Source organism: Necator americanus, chromosome III (assembly GCF_031761385.1).
Source record: "Necator americanus strain Aroian chromosome III, whole genome shotgun sequence".
Lineage (NCBI taxonomy): Eukaryota > Metazoa > Nematoda > Chromadorea > Rhabditida > Ancylostomatidae > Necator > Necator americanus.
This window is the reverse complement of record NC_087373.1, coordinates 6843523-6859713: the sequence shown is the minus strand read 5'-3', so window position 1 is coordinate 6859713 and position 16191 is coordinate 6843523. Positions and strand designations below refer to the sequence as shown.

At 37.6% G+C, this 16191-nt stretch overlaps 1 protein-coding gene across 1 annotated transcript; it reads right to left on the bottom strand.

The window, feature by feature from the left end:
- Nucleotides 1-3815: 3815 nt before the first annotated feature.
- Nucleotides 3816-15004, bottom strand: RB195_008801 (uncharacterized protein; the record flags this gene model as incomplete). The annotated part of the gene is made up of 4 exons (XM_064195481.1): nucleotides 3816-3877; nucleotides 7388-7475; nucleotides 7789-7851; nucleotides 14726-15004. 4 exons carry the CDS (start codon nucleotides 15002-15004, stop codon nucleotides 3816-3818), a joined length of 492 nt encoding a protein of 163 aa, XP_064046626.1.
- Between the last annotated feature and the right edge of the window lie 1187 nt (nucleotides 15005-16191).

Here is a 16191-nt window from a genome sequence, read left to right as displayed (position 1 = left end):
TTTATTGTTGTTGTCAATTCCAAATATCCATTTTGTTCATTTTGCCGTAATGTTAGTATTGTTTCATTTTGTTAGTATAAACTAATGATACTTCTTTGCAAGATGATCCTTTTGGGGATGGTATGTCCCTCCTTTTTTTTCCAGAATGTATCATTATTCTAATTGAATGCTGATGAAAGGAGAGCTGTTGACTCCGCAGCAATGAAAATCGCAATGTAGTTTCTAATCAATGACTACACCAATATGGAGAGAAATGACGTTAGCTCCTTCCTAATTTTGTCAGCTACTCAGCTCCTTCATTGTGCCACTAATCCTTGTGCCAGTTTGTCCATTATTGTGTAAACCCAGGCTCTACAAGCAATTAAAATGGTCCCCTTAGTTGCGATGCACCCATTAGGGCGCGATATGGGTGATTGGCATGGCCGAGGATGTATGAGTTGAATAACTAAATGGAACTCGACCAGCTTTTCCCTCGAGAGTCAGAAGAGTCGAACAATGATTGTGACTAGCCAATGTTTCATGGTATGAATGCTAGGAAATAATTATTGCAATGCTTGTGGAAGCACATACCGCGAGTCTGAAGCTGGAAATAAGTGATTAGTGCAAGGGATGTTATAATATTTGTTCAACTGTTCATTCATACATAATTGTATTTTATTGTCAATATGAAAAAATTATCATTATTAGTTCTTGGCGGCTCTGAGCTCTCAAAACGACAGCTCCAGTGCAAAAAAAAAAAAAAGAAATTCTGAAATACAAAGCAAACGTCATTCTCTAAGCATAATTCTTATTTGTATCCCCTTAAAATGCTTCTTAGTCGCGTATAAAGTACTTTTGAAGTGTGATGCTAGTAGTAGTTAGTATCCATACTCTTTTTTCTCTGTCGGTGTTATTTTCTGTCTCTTCGTTAATCACAGAAGAACACAGCGTTCCGAACTATGGTGCAATTGCGTAAAAGATTGCGATCGAGGTGTCGCTCAAGTGGAGTTTAGAGTAAGGATAAAGGTTCCACGGCACTACTTAGCTCGCAGCTGCCTACAGCGACGAAGGATAATGTCACTCTGCTTCAGTTTTCTAAGAGTATTTGTGACAAAGTTTGAGGTATAAACTCTATGAAAGTTTCTATACCCTTCAAAATCCTAACTTTATCCCTTCTTGTGTGGAATATTAACACATAAGTGACAGTTTAGATAGAGAATTATAGTCTGAAATTTTTTAATAATATTTATAGGTAGAGAGGGGTCCGAATGAGTTCACGAGTACGATGCGACAGCTCCAACATACGCCCAGTTTTGTTTGTTCAAAGACGGGTCTGACAAGGTATTTATGTCATTTCACAATTTGGATAAAGTTTGGGTAATTTTTAAGAAATTAAACCGTGTAGGGGATATCTTCTTATCTTTAATTGTTTAAAATAAGGTAGCCAGTTACAATTTAGATGCTCCTAGGTATTCATTGGTTCATGGAACTTTTAGGGCAATTTTCTGAGTTTATAGGAATCGACAAAGCCTGTAGTTTAATTAACGATCTTAAAGAACTAATTATACCTAGTTATATCTGCCTTGCATCAGTTTCTGCAGTAACGAATGGAGTGAGCTCATCCTAAATAAGAATTAATGCGTTATGCATCCATCGGCCTCAATAAAGAACCTTTTAAAATATGTGTTTTTCACTTGTTTTTATTGTTCGCTGCGCTGAAAGTGACGTTAGTAACCGTCATCATTTAATGTATCCTCACTAACCCTTAGTGGTGACTTCATTATAATACTTTCAATACTTTATTTTGTTTTTACTCTCCCCATAGATCACTTCTGAAGCCACAGTGATGGATATCAAGGTCAGTACGATATATCGGGATGTTCAAAACCACGGTGGTGAACAATCTCGCTAAGGATTTATTCTTAATTGGATTATTTATTATGTACGTGTGGATTATGACGGTTTCCTTTCTGCTTGCTTGTAATGAAATGAGTTAAAATTTTTAGACAGGAAAGGGTAATAGCTACACTGTGTGACGGTTTGGAACCATAGATGCGTTTTCCGCTCTGAGGTACTACCAACTGACGATTTTTGTTCTTTTAGGCAATGACAGTACTTTAAAAGACTCACTTTTTAGATGTAAATGCTGTAAATTTTGAGAAGACTATGGAAATGTCGAAACAGAAAAATATATTGGAGATCGCCGTGGTAAGTTGGTAACAGTGAGTTGCCCATTGTTCTCATTAGTGTCTGGTTGTTTGGACATTCTCGTAGTTTCTGAGTCACCCTCTCACGAATCATAAATGAAACATGCATTTAACCGATATAGTTACAAACTTCTGCAGTTTTCTTCATGCAAGAGTTGGAGTATGGATTTCACGTGAAATTTTATATGCAATGCAGTTCTTCAGTGAGTAGATGTGAAGAAAGGTCTGAAAATACTAATAAATAGGTTAGTGCAACGTTGTGTTACACGTCCAAGAACATATTACAGAATTGCGACGAACATAAAATATATGCTCGCTTTCACACATGCGTTACGTATATGGTCATAATCTCAACATGGGACAAGAAATTGCTCGACGAAATTGTGTACGTCGCAGCTGTTCCAGTGAAAGTACATTGTCTAAATGAACTTTGAGAAGAAATTGGCGCGAGTAACCTCACACTGATTACAAATATACAATTGGCACCGTAGAGCTGTTAGTTTGCTTCATGCAAAGTTTCTTTTTTAAACAACGAAAAGTCTTGTATAGAACTCCTGTTATGAATGACTTTTGCTTATCCACCAATAGCCCACCACATAAATGAGAGAAGTGCCGAAAATGTTTCTTGCATCCGATTTCTTGAATTATGCAACGAGATTTCAACAAATCTGTTTTTCTCCCCCGTATGCGTCAATATAGGTGCAAATTTTCACATCTGTTTTGTCAGATGTCCCATAGTTATTTCTGCTTCTTCAATGACGTTGATACTAACAACGACGTCACCCCTTGAAACAATATTCAGTAAATGTAAAGGATTCCCGTTTTACTGGTCATTTTAAAGCTTCACGTTTGCGAATGTGCGATAGGTCCCAGAACGATTTTGTTGCATAAATTTTGCTGGATATTTACGAATTGTGGTGCGACATGCAGCCGTAATATGGTTTAGAACCGTCTCGATGATGTTATTTTCTTGTCATCTGTAGTTCTAAATATCTATAAAATCGTCATATTATGGTTCCATACGCGTGTCTATGGTAGGTGAAAGCAACGTTATTCTCTGGGCTGCATTGCGCGATTAGCTATGCTATTTAGTTGTGTGGCACTACGGCCTCTCGGGAATATGTTGTGCTTTGAGAGGTACATTAGGCGTTTAGTGTGCTTTCTATAGTTTCTTTCTCTATTAGACTTCACTGATCACTTGCTAGTTTGTGAACTAAGGAATTAAGTATGAATTATGTCGGCTGAAGTGTGTTCTCATCATTTTTAATGATGATATTGAAAATATTTGGTCCTGACACGATTTGTTTTTATCATCACCAGAACGTTTATTACATATTCAAAAATAATACTTGAGAAATAATCCTGTAACACAATGAAAATATTATTAACGAGGCGCAATATGTGAGGCGCGTTGGGCGTACTGTAATTGGATTAGCTCGTCAAAATAAAGCCGTCATTATAGCCGAAAGGGTCAGTTCTTGTGTTGTCCTCATAATCTTATTTGATTTGCAACAGAAAAGAAAAAGAAGCCGGAAGAAGAAGATATCAATGAGACGGACGATGCGTGGATTACGGTAGCGGTAGGCATAGGCGGTATTTGCGTCGTCGGATCATCAGCAACTGTTGAGATCAGACACTGATTTGCTGTTGTGGTGCTGTTTGCTTCACTTCACCGGTGATAGGGTTTCGTGCTGAAAGTTAACGTCTTCAAAGTATGTTCGTAGTACTATTATTGGAATTGTGCATTTTTTTCGTCGTTTAAGCTTTCGCAACATCCGCAAGAAGAAAGACAACTTTGTACTGCGTTCAACTCTAGTGTGCCGACATGCAAACCATCTGAATGAGCGACATTTCGCAAGTCATTAGTGTCAACACTGACTCATCGTTGCTCCTATAAGCTGGACGAGTCTACGAAATTGCGTGACCGACCGAGTTCAGTTGGTTAGTTGTAGCTGATGAGATTTATGGAAGTCAATAAAACGTCGTATATTCTACAAACGAAAGCTGAAGACGAAGGAATAGAGCGATGTGCGTCAGAAGGAGGTTTCTGGTACATTAAAACAAACGTTCAGTGCAATTCTGTAGACGCAAATCATTCTCAAACTTTAGAGGAGAATCTGATGCGCATTCAGGATGACTGAAGCAAGGTAAGCTTGTCCAAAAAGGTTTCATTCAATGGGTAATTCTTAAATGGTACCAACAGTAAGAATATTTTCCGAATTTGTGGATATTAGTGGTAGTGGGTGGAAAAGTAGCTATGGTCAGTAGTTTTATTTAGATTCACTTTATTTGCTTTACGTTACGAGTTTGCTTGCCTAGAATAATAGCAATGTAGTGCAATTACAGGAAACAAGCAACTTTCGATAAGTTCTAAGCGACCGAACATCAACTGAGGAGAACATATGACTGCGAAAAACTGAAATTGCGGTAGGTTCCCAAGCGATTTTCTTCCGTTCCGTTTCTAGTAATGTCTACTGTTCTCTCAGTATGGAAATTAAGACTTTTGCGTTGCTACTAGGCAATTACGCCAAAATTGAACCTATCGAAATGCGCTGACTCACGCATTTGGATGAATTTCACGTCATTACGGCGTTAATTAGATGGTCCTTATTGGAAGAGTCATGCATTCTAGCAGTGCACAATCTGCGCAAGTGATTTTGAATCAAATTTGGGAAAGTTGCGGAAGGATTGAGAACAAAAGATCAGAAGAGATTTTTGTTGGCAATACCATTTAGTTATTTGTTTCCAGTGCAATCGAAATGAAACAAATAGGAAGTGCTAATGGTTTCCATTGAGAATCGTTTAGTTTCCATCTATTTCATGTAAACAAATTTATTGGGTTTGTTTCGTGAAGTGAATAGCTTTCGTTTTACCTAATTATGATTCCAAATTGTGCTTAGTCAATCCAACATTCTTAAGCTTGACCACGGGAAAAGCCCAGTGCCGGTTAGTTTTTGAATAATTGAACTATTTAATGGTCCAGAACACAATGAAGGCTTCTTAACTATTAGAAAAAAAGAAGGAAAAATGGAAGATTACTCAAGGAAAAGCAGCAATCGGGCTATTCGTATGGTTTGGTAAAAGAACCTGAATTCCGTTTTGGGAAATGAAGGAAATAAAATTTATACTGGGTCATTGTATTGAAGGTAAGAAGGGCTCTAAGACTTTAAAGGGAAGTTGATTTAATTTTATAGTGAATTCCTCTTGTATGTCATCATATCCATTATTTTCATTATATTATTTTCCACACTTTTTCTCCCGAAAAGATCTCACTAGTATTCGTCTTCCTCCATATATGCTTTATCTAGTGTACATCGCCACACAAATGATATTTTTTTTGCAGAAATGGGGTTTAGTTGGTGAACAGCTGCAGAAATGCAGAATGCTTGATCTTTAATCCTCACGTTTTGCTGCATGTAAATGAAGGAATTAGGATATGTGGGATCTACGCTATGATTGTTTTCTTTTTTTTTTTGTTTTGGAACTTCTGGAAAAGGAAATTTGTTGTTAAAAGTACGTTTAACCACAAATTCCTCCGATCTCATTTTTCCGAAGGCAACAGCTAGCTTTTTCTCGTCCTTACTAAAACTAAAGGGCATTGTTCGTTTTTCTGTTGGATTAGTTGTCCAAAAGAGAGGAATTCCACGCTTTTCAAACATGCACTTGTTATCGAATTCTGGTGGTGATAGTGGCACTCCTGAAATGCCAAACTATGTGCTTGAAGTAGCCATAGTGTTCACTAAGAAGTTCGTAGGGTCGGTCGTAGGTCGATAGTGTCGCTGGCGGAATGCGAAGAAAGCAGGAGGGCGAGTTATGAGGTGTAATTAGTGACGGCCTGAATAGTCGGGTCAAAACGACATGAAGCACGGTGCAGTAACGTAAGCGGCTGCGTTCGAAGCGGGACAGTGAAGAAATCGGTTGGAATCGAAGTGGGATCGAGTGCGGCCAAGAATGGTCCTCACTCGATCCTAACCGCTACGCTTCATCGCACCGCTTCGAGCGCAGCCGCTTACGCAGGTACATCGTGCTTCATGTCGTTTTGACCAGTGAAGGGAATTTTGAAGTTGTCACAACGGCCAGGATTAGAGTGGGATTTGAATGTTTACGAATGTCCACAGCTAAAATCGCTTGATTCTTTGAACCTCCGCCGCAGTCGTTCATCACTCGTCTTCTTTGTTTTGGTGCACAAATTTAACTCGTTTGTAAAAAATACGGTGTACGTTTAGAAGTTTTCAAATAGTGGAATTTAACGCATGTATTATCGAAAATCGCCTATAACTTGAGCCCAAATAAGCCACGCCTATTTAGAAACAGAAATGAAAATTGCTCTTTTGGTGGCTGCTACGGACATCATTGCTTCTTCACATTAAATTAGGCGGAGATTTTGTGCTTGTCATCGAACGTCTTTCCTTTTTATTTCGCCTAAGTGGATTCGGAAATGACCATTTAGACCACCGGGATGTGTGGTCTTTGCTCCACATGTATGTTATGCGCAGTAGATAAAAAAACTGAACTCAAAGTTCTTTTGAATTCTTTTGAATTCGGTGCAGAAAACCTTGGAAAATCCCTTTGATCTGCGAAGATAGAGTTCAGAACGAGTATCTAGAGCGAATTTCTGGGTCTCTGGAAGTGGATTCAGCTGAAAATCTATTTTCTTACTAATTTCTGAGATAATATCACCAAAAATTGGTATAAATTTTGCATGGATTACAGTCATTTTCTGGATACAGTCTTAGAGAGGACGTGTGGACAATTAACCAGATGTTGAACGAGACTGTGTGATCTCTGGAGGGAATAACATAACCTTTATAAAACAAGAGAAAAAGCGAATACTAGAGCTGTGACGTCATGAATGCTTTTGGATTACTAAAGAGTTAAATTCTTAAGTGGTTAAAAATAACTTGCTATGTTTACGCGTTGCACTCCGATTAATCCCCTATATAGCCGAACAATTCCCCGCGTTTAGTTTGTGCGCATTCTCTGATGATGACGGAAACACGCTCATTTGCGATCCAATTTTCGTGCTCGAATAAGCCACACCCATCGGACATGCTGCCATTGCGGACCCATCGAAGTGGTCGTTATGGCTCAGTTTCATGAATAAGAAAAAAAAACGGCGGGACAAGAGTTATTGTTAATGAATTATGCGTCGCAGCGTTTTTTTTTTTGGATAGAAAACATGGATTTCGATAAACACTCACCAAGTGATGGAATAGTTTTCTTTGGGGTTCGCTGTGGTGATGTGGGCGGAGCCGAATCGAAAATTGACGATTTAAAGGTGGGGTTGATCTGTAATCGTGATTGGTTCGGAGGTATTATTGCATATTCGTAAGTGAACTACAGATTCACTACAACTACAGATTTTAAGAAAATTAGAAAATTAGATCTTAATGAAATTAATTTGATGAGAAGTTAGTCGTTCATGTTTTGTTGTTGTTGTTGTTCATTCCTGAACATATACTAGAAAAGTTTAGTTTGATGAAAAGTTCTGAGAGTTAATATTTAAAAAATACGTCTATTATGACTACGGCCAAATTATAACGATATAGATGCGTATTGACGTTGTTTCCAGAACTTTTACTTTAGTATAACAAGATATTACCTTTTTCGGTGATGGTTTTGATACTTCAGATCCAAATAGACGATCACGTGTGTTGGTTTGATGCTGAAAACGAAGGCTGATCAAATAAAACAGTAGTAAATCAAGGAAAAAAAGTGCAGCCGCCGCAAGTGCAGATTTTATTCGTAAGAAAAAACAAATATTTCTTTTTGTGTCAGGCGTCCCGGATACATGTTGGATTGAACGTTTGGAAGAGCTGTCCACCTCTAATATCTCCTTATTTTTGGGTACCGTGCCTCTTATGTTCTTTGTATTTTCATAGAACAGGTGAGAAATCCATTGAAAGGGGTAATTGCCGTACACATTATCTAAGATTTTGTTTTAGCGTGGGAAAAAGATGCAAATTTGCTCATATACAATGAACTATGTGCCTCTTGGCCTTTACTATATATTGTAGCGATTTTCATCGAACAAAAGAAAAAACTGCTAGTAAATAAGGAAGATACAGATTTTGAGGCCCATAGTGAACATATCTCAGCGGCTGAATAGAAATGAAATATTTCGTTCGCATGCGACGCGGCTCCCCGGGTAAACATAAGTGCTGCGACTACAACTCTGTAGGTCTACACATCCTAAAAGTCTGTGGAGCTTCTCGTAGCGGTAGTTTTTTTTTCTAAAATGTTTTCTAGAATTCGACAAAATTACTGTTATCAATGGTTAATTATTTAGTTATTAATAATTAATTAATGGATACTATTAAAATTACAAAACTTTTATTATAATTATTAATTAATCAGTGTTTTTCTACAAATATTTTCCTTTTCGAACTAAACATAGATTCAATGCTGTAAATTACTAAAGGGATGGCTTCGATACACTGCATTCAAATCTCTTTCCACCCATTTAGCTCCAATGCTACACAATTGTGAGCATTTGTGAACGCTTCCGGTCTATTTTTGAATCCCATCCATTGTTTAGAGTGTTTTTGTTGATTGGAGCATATTTGTGTTGTTTACTGAAAGCCTAATTCTAGTTGTTGTACATCAAGCGACACAGCGGATGACATTGGTGCAGGCGGAAGCTCGATGAGCCGCTAAAACGCCACTCAATGGTTGGTTATAGTTCCGTTTGGAACTTTTCCTCAACCTCGCTGTCTAAAACTGGTCGAGTATTGATGAGAATTGAGGTTTGTGAGAAAGTCTTCGGGGAATTTCCGGAAATAAATGGAAAGCGGGTCATGTTTTCTAATTCTCCTCAGCCACTAACGTTATTTGTATGAAAAAATGTGCCCAACTGGAAAGGTTAATGTGAACAAACTACTTCTTCTGCTTCCGTGCTAACCGAACCGTTGCAACATTGATTAGCGTTTCCTAGGTTTCACGTATTTGACGACAATAGTCAGAAAATGACGTGAAATGCATTCGTAAGTAGCGTTTCGGCAAAAAAAAAAGAAGGAGTGAAGGGCCAGGTGTTGACGGCGAAGCAGGTTTTGGACTACGGCCATAGCGGTTTTTGACCTCGGCAAGACCAATAAGTGGATAATTTTCGTTGCAGAAAGGCTACATAGTTTTTTTTTGTCGCATGGATCATTTTTATAAAAAGCTGGTCCACTTTTTATAAAAATCCTTGCATAGAATTGTTTGGGTACAAATTGTCCGCTTTTTTTTGGAAACGGTAGCGGACCAGAAGGCAGATAATCTTTGAACGGATTTTTTTTTTTCGGATCTATCGAGGAGAAAAATGCTCTGGTTTTCATCCCCGCTCAAAGTATTCGATGTCCGTCAACGATTTCTCGTACTAAAGCCTTATTAGCACATCGCATAGCGTAAGCGTAATGTTTGCCTAAGGCATATAGAAGAGACTTCCGCGGCGTTGCATCGTTTGGCGCATTTATAATTGCCGCCAAAGGAGTTAGTTCTAGACTAGACGAACTCGGTTACAAAATAATGCACGCATTTTTTTTCTCGTCAACGTCCCATGAGCAGATGTTTCCGCATCATTAGCTCTAAAATTTGCACATATGTATGAACATATGTATCTGCACAGTATTTGAGCACCGGTAAAAGAATTTGCTTGTCAGGAAATGGTGCAGATGTTTTTTTTTTTGTGTTTAGTCGAAAATTGCAGAACCAAGGATACCAAAACTTGGTCTAATTATGTTGCGTTTTTCTCGATTTTTATTTTCTATTGGAAACAGTTAGTATTTTGTAAGGTAACCTAAATAATGGACAACTTTAGGTGCAAACAAATAATAAAGGATTTTAATATTATATAAAAAGCATCAAGCATACGTAGCAAATCTTGTTATCTTGTTTTGATCTAGAAAAAATTAGAAGAACTACTTAACTACTTGCTTATTTTTACATTTTAGGACTTTTTGTTAATTTTTTAAAATGTATTGGTTGCATGTTTCGCATAAATAGCAGGAAAAATTCATCTGTTTTGAAAATCGACAGTTATCTCGTCAAACATAATTTAGTATATGAATATATGCTGAGTATATGCTTCCCTTTGAATTTCTTAACCAATTCGTGACAAAAGAACTTCTATTAATAAAATTGAACTGTACTCAACCTCAGTTACGTTTAACCTAAGATAGAAAATTCTAGAATATTTTCTAATTTTTGTTCGAGAAACTCCAAGAAGAATTTCTCCAATTTTTTTTTTGACACAAACTTCAAATTTCAAGTAAGAATCTGTCAGTTGCTTTTTTCTTACTAGGAAGACTTGTCCTAATTTTTGACCTCTCTGTTCATTCGCCCTGAAAGAGGCTCATTTATTTGTCCTAAAAGTCTTACTTAAGGATGTATGTACTGTCTGGCAACAAAGAGGACCAGTAATAAACAACAGTAGCGTTCATCTTTAACATTGACGAGAGATCCACGAATGCTATATTTGTGGATTAAAAATGGTCCCAGAGATTTTTTCCCCTACTTCTCCTCTATTAAATGTTGCTTGTAATCATCAAAGAGCGAACGTAAAACGGCTGCATTTCCAATAAAGCGCTTCCGCTGACGCCGTAGAAGTACAGCGATTCAAAACGGCTCTGTGGCGCCAACAAAATCCCCTGGGTCATTGAAGTTTGTGGGGAATTTTTGATGGATTCTGTCGTTAGTTCAAGCGCATGACGTCGTCATGAGAATACATGCGGTTTTCGGCAAAGTTCTCTTGAACGTGTTTGATGAATCGCCAAACCACACGTCCCTTGAGGAATAATGAATCTCTTTTGAAATAGCGAATATTTCAGACGTCAAAGCCTACCAAAAAAAAAATTAGCGTTTTAAATTTATTGCTATCGAAATGGATGTTTTCCTCGAATGAACAACGGATTTGCGAATTGACATCGTTTTGGTTTATTATTATTTTTTTTTCGTTCAAAATCCTGATGAATTAACCTAGATTAGATCGACTATACGTTTTCCTAAGCGCTTTAGTTGTAGCTCAAAGTGAAGCGATTCTGAAAACGATAGAAGGAGCTATGTGAATGTTAAAGTAAACAAATGTCGTTTACGTCGTGTCATTTTGTGTAATTTGAAGAAAATCGCGGGGAATTAGGGAGGTTTTCACGCCTTGTTTATTTTAGAACAAGTTTTTCTATTCAGAATTGAGATTCTGATGTGTTCATCCTAAAATACGAGATGAAAAAGAAAACCCGTTTTAGATGAGAAATGGCAGTAAAAAAAAAGTATTTTCCGCCGAAAAAAGCCGGATATTTCACGGGTTCTGCGTTCTAACCCCGAGGGACGATGTTATGTCCGGCAGTATTGCTCCGGCTTCGGAATACGCCTAGTTGAACATGATCATAATGAAGTGTGTGCGGGTGTCCGGGTGTGTGCTCCATGGATCTAGTACGTGTATTGCTATTTTTTCCCCGTAGGACCCACTTTTTTCTAAAGCTTGTAAGCGCGATTTTGTTCTTTGTTCGAGTTGAACAGCTCCATTAATGTCCGCCGTATCTCCCCACTTCTCTACTCAACCACCTATTTGCATATCGAAAAGAGGTCATGGATGCAAATTGAGTGCTGCTACTGCTGCTGCCGCTGGATTGAGCGTGGAGAAATATAGAAATCGATGAAAATGACGCAAAAGACGAAGAAAGAAGGGCGATTCAGAGATGAGAATGACTCATTGCTCTCATGAGGAGGAGGCGAAAAATCGTCCGTCCGTCGACGACCACGACGACCTTCGAATCGAGCGACCAATTTCAGGAGAAATACATCATTTCTGTCGAATAGACATAGCGCCTATGTATGTATGCCAGATTCTTCCCCTAACATCCACTTCAACCACAAATCCAATATCCAATTCGATATTATTTATTTATTTGTTTATTTATTTAAAAAACACCTACAGTTGTGCCATAAAACAGGAAAAAAAACAAGATGAAATAGGGCACACTAGAATTTCGCTAAGGTTTTGCACAACATTTTGCGACATTTCATTATGATGCGACATTGACAGGGAATCATTTTGCAAATTATTTTTTTTTTCATTGAGAGCTAATTTTTTTTTGAGGTACTTTTAATGACAGGAAAATGATGTTGAAAGCTAGAAATAGAAAATGGAAAAAAATCTTAGAAATGAAAACTCTTGAAATTGGACCTATTTGACGTATTCTGTTGGCGTCATAGAATTTTTCAAAATTTAAAAATAATACTGAACAATTTTGCCAGTGCAGTATTCAGGTTTTTAAGAGAAATTAGCAAACGAAAACAGTTATTCCCATAAAGAAACACTTCCATTATCATTTTTTCTGATACATACACTTATATAACTTTTTTTTTGAATAGCACACTTAGCGGTCCCCAAAATAAACAAATAAATAAACACAGTGATTGGATTTTTTTTTCTGAAATTGTATACTTAAAAACCCTGTGTATAAAAACAAATGAGGTATTCTGCGCGCAAAAACAATTTTTTCCTTAACATCCAATGTTAAGCGAAAATTATTTGAAGTCTAGAAATATTTGCGCAGAAATTTGGTTGTAGAATTCACTTGGCAGGACACTTTCTCTTTCTTTTCTTTTTTTTTTTGTTACGATCGTTTTCCGATGGGAACACAGAATCATTCAAGTGCGAATGCCTTTGTCTTCTTTGAGTAAATGCCGACATCTGTGAACATTCGGTGCTGCTTCCATTTAGCATCCAGAAACAGAAGACTTTCTATTTCTGGATGGTAAATGGAAACGGTTGGTAAACGAAACGCACGAAGACTAGTCTGCTCTAATTTCCACTCCCACGCTTCCCCTAAAAACTCCAAATTCCAAGATCGTTATCGGTCCTCGATTACGCAGATTTTTTTTTTGCAGATTTAGATCTTTACGCGAGAAAAAAAAGAGGATACCAAAGATTTCATAGAAGGATAGAAGCCGATCATTATGGGTCACGTCAGGATTTCTTCTTTGAAGAGAAAAAAAACGGAGGGTGAAAAAAAAACTGACGATGAGATCTCTATGTCAACAAGTGTCAATTTACTGCTGCATATCATTTCGCGGTTAAGTCGCTCGCATCCATAAAGAACAATGCTTCTCCTTTAGGATACGTATGCACTCGGTGTGCAATTTAATATCATCATAATGAAATGCGAGCACCGACTTAATATCATCGGGTTTTTATCCGATTGTTGATGAGATATTGAATTTCAGGAAAATATCTGAGAACGATAACCGATGCAAATCTCAGTGTTCTATATATGAAAGCTTGAGAAATTTTTTCTATAAAAAATTTAGCTTGTCGCTAAAAATCGTCGCTTGTAATGACTTAGTTCTTTCAAGTTGAATGGGAACACAATGTAATTTTTTTGAAAAATTTGCTCACCTCTAAAAATTACTCTCAACATAATTTTTTTCAAAAATCTAAGTTGTCGTTAAACATAGGCTGTTTTTAAGTTTAAAGTTCATTTTTAAGGTAGGGGAGGAGCTCTATTTATTTTTTTCTAAACTTAATTCGACGCCAAGGATCACTCTCGAAATGATTTTTTTTTTTCACAAATTTGATTCGTAGCTAAAAATCTGCTTCTAGTGAGTCCAAAGTTTGCTCTTTAAAGTGAACAGCAGAGTCAATTTATTTTTTTCCAAATTTAACTCCTCTCTAAAAATTTACTGTTAGTGAGTTTAATTTTTAAGGGGAATAGGAACTCAAATAGGGCCTGCACTTGTAATACGACCAATTGTTAGGTCAGGGACGCTCAGCTGTGTGCTAGCAGTGACAAGAATGACCATAAAAACGTAATCAAACGTGCTTCGTGGTGCATTTCGCCAAATAATCGTTTGAGCTCTTATTGCAAAAATATAATACTGGATATTTGAGACAATTAGACAACTTTTATGGGGAAAGTGAAGAGGAGTGTAATTGAAAAATTTTTCTCTAGGAGTTAAATTCACTCCTTAACTCTTTTCTCTAATCAATGTAACCGCTATCTGTCGTATTCTACTTTTTAAACGAATTCCTAGTAAATTTTTCGTGACCATACCGCTATTCTCCCGTGTTTTATTTTTAAAACGAATTTGTAGGAAAGTTTTAGTGACCACACTTCTGATCTATTCAGTTATTCACTGATTGTTAACCAGATACTACTTCTTATGGTAAGGTAGGGAATAAATCCCTCTCAAAAGCATGTACTTTTAGTCAAATACTTGAGTTGCATAAGATCAGCTAACTTTTGCTTTATTTCATTTTCGTCTAGCCAATACATGGGAAAAATGAAATTTGGGAGCTTACTGGATATTCCGGAAGTTTTCCACCTAATACTTTTTCTACTTTCTTTTTCTCGCCAACGCCTAAGCCAGAATGACTGAGAACGGCGAAATCTTTTCGAGCATTCTGCAGCAGGTAATAGGCTATTTCCTTATTGAGTAAAGGCAGCAGTGAGTGATGAGGGCAAAAGAAGACACGGAAATGTTCTATTTTCTTGGGTATAGACACTTTTCTCTGGAATTTCCCCTGAATATTCTGCCACGGAGAGTTCTGAAGGACTCACCGATGGTGTCGATGGAGCTTGAGATGATGGTGGTGGTGGTGGTGTAGAAGCTGGACTTTCCGTAGTACCGTTGTCGGACATGATGAACTTTGCGAGTGAAACCGGGTATTCGATGCGTCGTTTCGATGACGATGACGACGACGAGCGGGTGGAGCCGAAGTCGTTGCAGCTGCGCCAATGGGCGGGACAACGGCAATGGGCGGGGCAACGCAGCTCCGGCGCACTGCCGCCGACGTCGTCGCCGGCGGTCATCAAACGACGGCGATAACGCGATGACATGATCTCGTTACTAGATATTACTGTACATCATAGTGAAATCATAGAAGATGCCAGACGATAATTAATTGTTATTGAATCGACTAATTGAGGTCAGTGTAGTAGTAGCGATATGTTTTATGGCAGCGTAAATCTAAGACCCATTAAAGAAACACAGGAAATCAACAAAAACGACGCAGATGACTAGACCTCAATATTAATATCGGAGCAGATTTTCTTGCAACAATAGTGACCAAGAGTTGAAAAAAATGCTTAGGTAATTTGATCTACATACGCTATATCCTATAGATCAAATTGCACAGCAATGCTTCCGTGGAAAAATTCCATGGAAAAATGCGTTTACGAGACGAGGTTACCTCGAATTTCTCGCGCAAAAAACCACCATGCACCTTTTACAAAAAACGATCTCTCTCAAAATCCAAAATGTACTTGCACTCTTTTTTTTCTTGATCTTTCAACATTACCAAGACGTCTTCTCATTGACACATGCTAGCAGAACTACGGTAATTAACCTTTAGACACACTCAGAACTTCAATTTGCTGAGGATTAACGGAGTGTATGTGTGTTGATCAAAGAACAACTCAAGAACACCCTTGAGGCAATGTTGGAAGTTTCGGCCACGCAGAGGTTTTGAAGCGGTAGCTCTTAAATTTTCATTTTTTTTTCTCATAATTCCGTTAAGTGGATATGATGGTAGCTATTTTCATTAAGTATTCCGCCTACGACCTAAATGTGGTGGAATTTTTCTTTTCCTTGAATGAAGTCCATTATAGCAATAGGCACAATAAGAAACGTAACAGTCAACGGTTTTCTTTCTCATTACTTTCCATAATCAGAACATTTTTTCTGGTTGGTTCCTGGAACGAAGTCACTTTTTGTACCTAGTGATTTGTTGCTACAGCAACCTTTGTCGTGTTGCTGTGGCAACGTTTCCGTTTCGGTAATTTTTTTTTTCGAAATTTGAAGTCATTTCACATTTTCAGCAATAAATTTTTGGATGAGAAAAAACTTTCTTCTGGAGTTATTCAGGAGAAAATTGCAGTTATCTGGAAAGGTTTTGCGGTAGAATAGCAGGATTCCCGCTGATCCACCTAGAATTCAGTAGTTTATATGATTTCTCCTGGAGAGAATGTCAAAATATTTGAATAAGGGATTTTTTTTTTTTGCTGAAACACAAGAGAAATTAATA